The sequence below is a fragment of the Oncorhynchus kisutch genome, linkage group LG14 (assembly GCF_002021735.2).
Source record: "Oncorhynchus kisutch isolate 150728-3 linkage group LG14, Okis_V2, whole genome shotgun sequence".
Classification (NCBI taxonomy): domain Eukaryota; kingdom Metazoa; phylum Chordata; class Actinopteri; order Salmoniformes; family Salmonidae; genus Oncorhynchus; species Oncorhynchus kisutch.
The window spans coordinates 31,215,518-31,225,277 of NC_034187.2; the positions used below are offsets into that span (position 1 = coordinate 31,215,518).

The following is a 9,760-nucleotide window of genomic DNA, read 5'->3' on the forward strand; positions in this document are numbered from 1 at the left end:
TTTAGAAAAGGACAACGTTTGGTTGGATTTAAATGTTAACGTTTATTGACGCATTTCCAATAATTATTGCACTCCAATTTGATATTGTATGACGAGCAATTAGACTGCTACTTTTTCCCCTTTGAGGACAAGCTGTTCGGTCTCCCTACTCAGCTATCCGTGGTCTGCGAGGGATTGTTCACCATGGACGCTAAACAAACATCCTCACGCCAAACGGTTAGGCAGTGGTTACCTGGACACCTGCGCAGCTGGCTATCGGTGGGAAAAGAGAAAAACAACTATTGAGAAAAGAGGGGAAAAAACGTCACATATTTGAATCACTGATTCGTGGTCTAGGCCTAGCTAACAGGACTGTAGACAAGGCATATTTACCGAGATATCGGGACATCATCGATGTCGGTTAATGGAGATGTTGCAGATAGAGACTTCTTTGGGGCTAAAATGAATTTCGGTAGGCCTATATGGCACTCCGGCAGCGATCTCTTTTTGTAAACTCTAGTCTTGTGGTGGTGCCTGGTCATGGTTGATTTTTAAGCAGACCTTCAACGTTGGTAAACTGTCGACGTCCATGTGGTGTAAAACCAGAGCGATGACGCCTGCCTACGTAGCGATGTTACCGTTACCCTGGCAAAGGTGAACCCCATCATAATGGCCTAAACGTTCAGCTCTTGACAAGTTCACTTCTCAGCAGCATTGATCTTCTAGAAATCCAGAGTTGAAGACAAACTACAGCCACTAACTTTTTTCCCCCTACAAATGTGCAGACAATGACTAACCATTTGCATTATGCTCTTTTTAATGACAATGCTCATTTGAAAAATAGAGAAAAATAATTGCCTAAAAAAACAGCTTTAAACGTACTGGTGTTTAAAGTGCAAATATATGTCAAGTGAAATACATGAGACATGCAACATATCAAGTCATTATTAAGTAATTCCTCCAACAAGCTACTAGTAACCAGAAACGTACAACTTAAAACGGTACATCTGCTGTAGAACTGTATGCATGTGATTGCACTGCCATGCAAAACAAAGCACAGAGTAATTATACTCAAATAAAAAGCAGTCATTGCAAAGATCTGTAGACTACATCTTTATGCTTTGTGTTGGTCACGGTTTACACTGACGAAGACAACAGTTATTACAATAAAATATCAGAATAGCATGAAGCCATACTGCAGAATGAAGCTAGCCTATACTGTATCATTACTTAAATCAAGCAGACAAAGCCCTCACTGCCTCGACTCCCCACACACTGGTAACTCCAGAGCTGTTGTGCAGTCTGTCAATACCATACTAAGCACATCAGGTTGTGGGATGAGCAGTCTGTGTTGTTACTCATTAATTATTTTACATCCAAAATAACATAACAGACCATATCCCCCTCAGACATCCAAGCCCAAAACTCGAGCACCATGGCACCTCTTTATTGGATCATAATGATCTTCTCTTGATGATTGACAACACATGAGCCCCTTACTACCCAGAATAATAGACAAACAGGCCTGATAGCATAATAGATGTGAACATTAGTGTAGCAGAGACAAGAAATAAAAAGGAGACATGGCCTCTGGAGGTCACAGAAGAGATATGTTCACATCAATTACTAAGCAGGACAAAGACCAAAACAAAGTCAAAAACATAGAACATGGATTAGTTGGGTTTAGACTCAGATCAGTGTCTTGTGTGACAAAACATTTGGATATCTTTTCCGCACTATAGTGTGTCTGACAAGGCCATGTATCTAGAGTTGTGAGTGAATCCAAAATTAATGCTCTCTATGAAGGCCAAAGTATATTTTGAATATTCACTTGCAAGAGATAAACAAGTTAATAAATCACTTGAGGGGAAAAAAAACATGTTTAAATCATATTCACCAATCAATAAATCACATGTGAAGAACTCCATCTTATGTAACGTGATAAGCAGCGTTACAGTTTATGGCTATTTGGCAGCCTGAAGTAACATAATAATCCCCCCCACTTATAACTAGGAATAACTACTATGTACTTAGTGGCATTTCAGAACAGAGAGAGCAGCAACTCCCCTTATGTGGGGAACCTATCCTCATAGATGTTACATAGCTTTAGTCAAATGGAAAACCAACTAAACTAGTGTCATTCTCTAAGTCATAAGTTGTTCCAAGAAATAACCAACAAGACTGAGTCATCAGCCTTGAGACTTACACGCACAAACTGAAAGCTGATGGTGTCTTCACAAATCTTATTGCCTTGGATTTCCATCGCTCTGCTAGAGCTTTCAGCAACATGGTCCAAACCCATCAGACATTCCTCTACGAACAAATGTGACATGGTGACGGCGTTGACAGAGTTAAAACATGTTAAGCATGGCGCAGATGGTTCGTCGGCCAAGAACTTGCTTTAATGGCGGGATAGAAACACTATGGCACGGCAATCGTCAGTCCCAGTTCTCCCAATCCTCCAGCTGAAAAATAACATGTCATTTAGTTCAACACAGTTGTTTCCAAGGCATGTTATCCTTTGTTATAGTTTGAGGTTAGAAGAAATACAACAAGAGAAATATGACAAATACATCCTAGCCCACCTCTCCTGCAGCGGCAACTCTAGAGAGCGCCATCTGCACCTCCTCTTCTGTCATGTCCAGGTCAAAGTCCTTCTCCCAGTCCTCACTGACATCTGTGCTGGACCCTGCAGGGGTTGGGGGGGCACAGGGTCAGATAGGACCATTTAACACTGTTCTACGACACAAACAGCTTAGGACCTATTCAATCAAATCACAGTCACATCAATAGCTGAATAGAATGTCCTTTTACCTTTCTTGCCATTGTTTGAAGGTGTAGACTTCCCGCTGTCAGAGTTGAGCTCAAACACCCTCAGGTCCTGGGGCCCCTCTGTCTCTGGTCTGGTGGTAGGAACCTGGACTGTTACTCTCTCAGCTGTAGCTTTCCCTGTGGGCTCAGGCTGGGCTGGGGCCTCTACCTGAACCTCAGGCTGCCCCTGTTCCCTCTCCTCCTCCTGCTGCCCTTCTGGCTCGCTCTCCTCCAGGCTGGCCTTGTTGAGTTTCTGGGCCAGCTCCACGACTGCAGGATGTGGCCTGGCTGGTCTCAACTCCACCTGGGTGGGCAGGCTGCCACTGTCGCTGCTCAGGGAGAGGGTAGAGGAGCGCTCCCCGCTCGGCGACGGGATGGGGCTGAGTGGGGTCGTCGCCATGGTGACTGGTGTGAGTGGGGACAGCTGGGACGCGGGGTCTTCCAATGGGGGTGTGAAGTTTAGGCGAGATGAAGACGTTTCACCAAGGAAGTCATCTCGGGTAGAAATAAGGGAGAGAGAACAGTGAGTCACATGAGACAGACCTGCACTAATCTAAAACATTTCACCATTGTGAAATCCACTATCCAACACACCTTCATCCTCCTCCTCCCAGCCCAGAGCCTCTGTGTGGGTAGTCTGCTCTGCTCTCTGTTTCAGGGCCACTCTTCTTGCCTCCTCCTGGTGGTCAGTCACAATAGTTATTACCCATCAGCAGAACAGTACCAGATTCTGTTTTTATGTATTCAGGGAGATGGTGCTATGAAGTGGTGATGGGTATTTTAACTTGAAAATGATCTAATACATACAACTTACCTGTGAAATAGTTGCATCGAAAACATTGTAAGATACCTCCATTTTGTCAGCATGCAGTACATAAAATATTATAAACACAGGTGGACTTTCCAGAAAAAGAGGAAGGGGCTGGGAACAGGCTTTGGCAGAAGAGGGTGTGGACTTTGTTAAGAAACATTGGAAAGCATCTGAACCCAAATCGAGTAGCAGATTTGGCTCTGGGTGCTGAGATTAGCTTTCACAATCTCAATGTTTTCCCAGAGTCTTTACTAACCTACCAGAGCTCTGAGGCCCCTCTCCAAACTGTCCAGCAGAGGGAAGAGTTTACTTTCTAACGTGACAGAAGGGGTGCATGACAGTTCACAAGAGCTATCCATGCCAGTAACAAAAGTGGGAATTACCTGGTATAACTGAAAGACTTTGTAGAAATACCGCTGCCAGAATTCAGAATGGGCTACAGCTGCTGGCACCTAGGGATGAAAATGCATAATATGCTACTTTTCACCCAGATTTTGTATTGTTAGGAACAAGAATAATTCACTTACATTCTATTAACGTGGTAAATAATGTTAAGCTCTAGTGTTTCTATGATAAGACCTTTTAACAGGAGGGTTTAGATAAGTGTACCATTTTGGTGTAAAGGGCCCTGATGGAGGGGCTGTTGACCAGGAGGTCAGAGATCTCTCCTTTCCTCTCCTCCAGACTGAAGCAGGAGAGCCACGCATCAAACTTCTCTAGGGGACCTAGGACAACACACAGGCCACACATTTAAAGCACACCCAAGACACTACAATGTTTGACAGCTTAACCGCATGAAAATAAGAAGTCCAAACTTCCCAAGTCTTGTCCTGACAAGTTATTTGTATTCACTGTAATAAGAGTTCATTTTGACCATGGTTAATAGGTAGGCCCAATCCATAAACCTGATTTTAATGCCCACTACACAGAAATTGAACACACGTAACATTTGCTTCAGAAAAATCAATCGAGAGTGCTTGCAGGCTTGGATTATTGGAGCGCATTTTAAGACATTTAGTTGTCTCTCAGATTGAATAGAGCCCTTAGACAACATTAGTTTGGTAAGAAGAATGGGAGGAGTTAGGACATCCGGTTTCTTACGTCACTGCCTTATTTGCTTGTTGCCCTAAGGTAAACATCCCCAGGACACAAAATAGCAGCTAACAAGATGGAGATCAGAGGTTATTTTAATTAATGTATTTCACAAGTGGCTAATTTGAATCAACTACCTTCACTAAAACCACTGCAAAAGTTTTGCCTGCAAATTTTGGTTTCGAATAGCAACGTTCTGGCAGGTCTGCCTACAGGTTATGGTAAGAGTATTTCATGAGCAATTTCTGATTGCATTTTAAGCCCCGCCTATCCAAACTTGTGATTTGTTGCGAGAGTTGTCTGTCTGAATGGGACCCTGCCCGGAACATTTATTTTCATTCCCTTTTCCAAAGTTACCAAGAGAATCTATCATGACTTCCAGACTAAACATTTACATAGGGCCTTTAGTCCCTTGTCATTGCCATTCTGTAGGCTTTTTTTATGTTTTGAGGGCACTGAAGCCTGGTTAGTGACATTACATGGCACATGACCTTTTCTTGAATATAATCAGAAGAGTGAAGAAACAGATGGAAAAGAAAGTTGTGAACTGTTCACCGTCAGGCTCATTGCAGTATGTAGCAGGGTCAGCTTGTAGACTGTAGAGACGAGCCTAGGGAACAAAACACAAACTGTAACTCAAGTGACAACATGTGTTCTGGAGTGTAATCATTAGTCCAAACAGTTGTATTTTGCACCGAAAACTAGTTTCTATTGGAATGGACAAATTCAGGTAGGTCCCTGCCCGTTTGGTTCCTAGTGAATACAACCCTGGTATTGCAACAAAGAGACCGTGTTAGGATATCAAAAACATTTCTCTCTCTTGAAGCCTAAAGCACAAATCTGTGGATAAACCATCCCCTCTGCTGTGGAGCTCAGTAACACTTCTGAGACTAACCACTCGTACATGTTTGAACAGGTGGGGGAGAAGCTCTAACAATGTTAACATTTCTGAGATACATTCTTGTATATTAGCAGTAAGTGCAGTAAACTGTAAAACAGCATAGTATCTCTTCCTTAAGTAGTTCAATGACACGGTCACGGTGATTAGTTAAACACAGTCTAAACATCCTCACCTTGGTGCTGTCATACACCTCTGTGGTGCCTGCAGGAGTTGCCACTAGCGTAATGACATCACAGTCGATGGTCATGTCCTGGGGAGGAGCGAGGGTGTCTGTTATCACACCTAAGAAACTGGACAGACTCTTCTTCACCTTCTCTGTGGTGTCAGAGGAGCCCTCCACCTGAAACAAAGTGGTACAGGTGGCATATGTCAGACAGGAAGTATGCCTATAAATAACCAAGTGACAATGCATATGAGCTTTTCTCATATGGGTCACTGTGACCCATTGTAAAGAACCAAATGGCCTACCGCTAGTTTGCTTCTAACAGCACTTGCTGTGGCGACGATGGAGCACGCAGTATCATGTTGCACTACGTTGGAGAACTCTGTCAGGTCACGCTTTATAAACTCATATGCCTCAGATGACTGTAAAAACAAAATGTTGGAGTTACATTGGCAAGTCCAAATAAGGTAAGATGTCTGCAATAGCAGCACACATTGAACGTCACAAGGATATTCATGGACTTTTATGTTTTATCATGAGTCATGTAGAAAACACTGAATTTGCCTACTTGATAAACAGCACATAACAAAATAGCCAGCGAGTTTATTTTGTAGCTTATTATGCATCATAAGGAGAGAACTTGATTATCTGTGCAGGCTAGCATGGATGCCTACCTTATCTTTGACAGCCTGGAAGCTTTGGTGAAGCCAGCCTCCCCACCAGCCTTCGCAGCCTTCCCTGGAGTCGAGAGACATGGTGATGAGACTTAAAAATTGATCAACAGGGCAATGTCATGCAATACATATCTTGCATTTTAGATACTTAACTATGTTAATGGCCTAGCTAACGTTACCTACAATCTGGCCAGACAGGAGAGTAACAGTGTGCATACACTCATCTGACAACAATCTAGCCAGTTTAGCTGACTGGCTAGCCAACACCTGGGGTGTATTCATTACGCTGTTTCTGTTGTAAAACGTTTTCAGTTTGGAGTAAACTGATTGTTGCATAATTGGCGTAATGAATAAACCTCATGTGTTGGCTAGCCAGTCAGCTAAACTGGCTAGATTGCTGTCAGAGGAGTGTATGTCCACTGTTTCTCTCGGACAAATTTAGGTAGGTCCCTCCCCGTTTTATTCCGTTTGCTCTGTTTAATTTCGTTTGGTTCTTAAACGATTAACGGTTTCAGTTGCAAGAGGTTATGAATACACCCCAGTGAATGTGCATTAGATGTGTACAGCAACTAGCCTAGCTAGTTAGCTGTCATGCTAACAAAGTTAGTTACGGTGGGAACCATGGAACTGTATTTTATCACCTTTAATAAATACAAAGGAGGTAGTAATAATCGACCAAATTACATTTGTCACGCGATTAATATATCTGTCTCTGCGACTAGGCAGCAACCAGTCTGTTCGTCACTGCTAGCTAGCCACCTAACGTTAGCCATCGAGCTAACCAGCTGGTGCAATATTTTGGTAAACAAACACAGACGGACTTCCTCACATTGCCTCGAGAACAGACAGAACGTTTTGAAATGGGTGAATGTAGCAAGAGCTAAATATGAAGGAAGCAACATCTTATATGAAGAAAACCCATGCCAAAAGTGTGATTATAATACGATGGTTAATTTATCAAACAAAAACTATATTGCGACTTCTCACTCACCCTTCAGCCATCTTCAGACCGTGACGACATCACCGGCATTTACTGAACTCTGACCCTGCTGAATTAGGAATAAGTTTGTCCCTCTAAAAGAGAGACTTTTCAGTTTCTATCTGCTTCTACTAAATACAGCTTTAGGGTAGATAGCTCGTGTAAAATATATTATTATTTTCCAAATTCATTATTAGCTCTTTGGGCAATTTTTTAGGACTATGTCTGTGTCTGCAAAGGATCATGGTTAGGGATGGGTCAATATTTACATAATGAGTACCTGGAGGAAAATGGGGGAGCTTTCAATTTACTCTTGAAAGTTGATAGAAGAATGCACAAGGTGCAATTTCGAACTTGGGTAGTGCATCATCAGTTTTTATCTTGTCATGTCAGTCATTGTGTACCTTAAAGAGCTATTTACTTGGTCAGAAATGTCCAGATCAACTAGCCCATGTCAGCTAATGTTTTTTAGCCCATAGATTTTGTTGTGATATTTGAGTGACTCAAAATGTATAGAGTTGCAAGAAAATGAGCTTTAAAACAGCAAACTGTTCCCCAGAAAGTTTGGGAACCACTGTTTGGGAACCACTGTTTGGGAACCACTGTTTCATTAGGCCTATTCCAAAAAATGCACTAACTTGCACCAGGAGCGATTTTAGCATGTAAATCTGGGTGGGGCAAAAAAATAAGTGTCTAGTAGCAAAGCCACTACACAACACAACACAAAACAATACATTAATTGCGCTATAACAGTGACAAATTGTGCCCACAAACCTACATAAATCAAATCAAATCAAATCAAATTTATTTATATAGCCCTTCGTACATCAGCTGATATCTCAAAGTGCTGTACAGAAACCCAGCCTAAAACCCCAAACAGCAAGCAATGCAGGTGGAGAAGCACGGTGGCTAGGAAAAACTCCCTAGAAAGGCCAATACCTAGGAAGAAACCTAGAGAGGAACCAGGCTATGTGGGGTGGCCAGTCCTCTTCTGGCTGTGCCGGGTGGAGATTATAACAGAACATGGTCAAGATGTTCAATGTTCATAAATGACCAGCATGGTCGAATAATAATAAGGCAGAACAGTTGAAACTAGAGCAGCAGCACAGTCAGGTGGAAGTTGAAACTGGAGCAGCAGCATGGCCAGGTAGACTGGGGACAGCAAGGAGTCATCATGTCAGGTAGTCCTGGGGCATGGTCCTAGGGCTCAGGTCAGTTGAAACTGGAACAGCAGCATGGCCAGGTGGACTGGGGACAGCAAGGAGTCATCATGTCAGGTAGTCCTGGGGCATGGTCCTAGGGCTCAGGTCCTCCGAGAGAGAGAAAGAAAGAGAGAAGGAGAGAATTAGAGAACGCACACTTAGATTTACACAGGACACCGAATAGGACAGGAGAAGTACTCCAGATATAACAAACTGACCCCAGCCCCCCGACACATAAACTACTGCAGCATAAATACTGGAGGCTGAGACTGGAAGCTACAGACTGGAAGCTACATAAAGCTGTCCCAAGATCTTACCACTGCTACACCTGGCTACCAGTGGAGCCTTGTCTGGCAGCAAAATTATTTCATGTTTACATTTCTCTAAAACAGGTTATAGGCTACATGTGCACCACAAAGACCAGATTGATACGCTCTCCCCACTATTTATTGTTTCTGCATTGAGGATTCATCCTCTCTCAAGAATTATTTTGGAAATGATCTACAGAAAAACCTTGTTTTGAGCTCAGTTCAAGAAGGGCAGTTCGTTCGCGATGACCCATCATTATGTCAGTGAAGGGCTGTTAAATTAAAACCAAGACTCTAAATTAGGTGGTATGAGAAGGTATGCCATAGGCATACTTTTTATTAAAGAAATGGCAAAAAAACAGGCCTACCCCTTGTTAGATTAAGATTTTGAAGAAAATAAAACTGATCTGATTATATAAAGTGATTTATAACGGTGCTTTGGTCCACAGTGCTGTATGCTAGAAACAAGCTGTAAATACCTGGGAAAAACATGTCTCCGATGATCGATCTGGGATGTCATTGTTTAGTTCCTCTGACATTCAGAGGCTGAGCTACAACCTTCTATAGCCGAGGAGACAACTTTGCTGTACTTTGCTTGGGAAGTAATCTAATTATGTCACTATCAATTAATAAAGCTTTTCACGTTCTGTACAATAGAAGATGTTTAAACCCAGACAGCTTTTAGGGAAACACTTGTGGCCTTCTCTCATTGAGTTAAGCCACAGAAGAAGAGTAACCAGCAGTTGAAGCTTAAAATGTTCTGCATCTGTAGGCCTACTTTGTCTGGGGTGGAAAGGTAGGCCTAACCTTTGAAAGTACCATGCTCAGATTCCTAATGAC

General features: G+C 42.6%; 1 protein-coding gene across 1 annotated transcript; it reads right to left on the reverse strand.

The window, feature by feature from the left end:
• Positions 1 to 772: 772 nt before the first annotated feature.
• Positions 773 to 7,501, reverse strand: bsdc1 (BSD domain containing 1). The gene is made up of 11 exons (XM_020501019.2): positions 7,423 to 7,501; positions 6,432 to 6,495; positions 6,063 to 6,179; positions 5,767 to 5,934; positions 5,249 to 5,303; positions 4,211 to 4,326; positions 3,985 to 4,053; positions 3,385 to 3,469; positions 2,794 to 3,285; positions 2,565 to 2,668; positions 773 to 2,444 (listed from the first exon to the last, which is right to left on the reverse strand). Exons 1-11 carry the CDS (start codon positions 7,431 to 7,433, stop codon positions 2,418 to 2,420), a joined length of 1,308 nt encoding a protein of 435 aa, XP_020356608.1. The 5' UTR covers positions 7,434 to 7,501; the 3' UTR covers positions 773 to 2,417.
• Between the last annotated feature and the right edge of the window lie 2,259 nt (positions 7,502 to 9,760).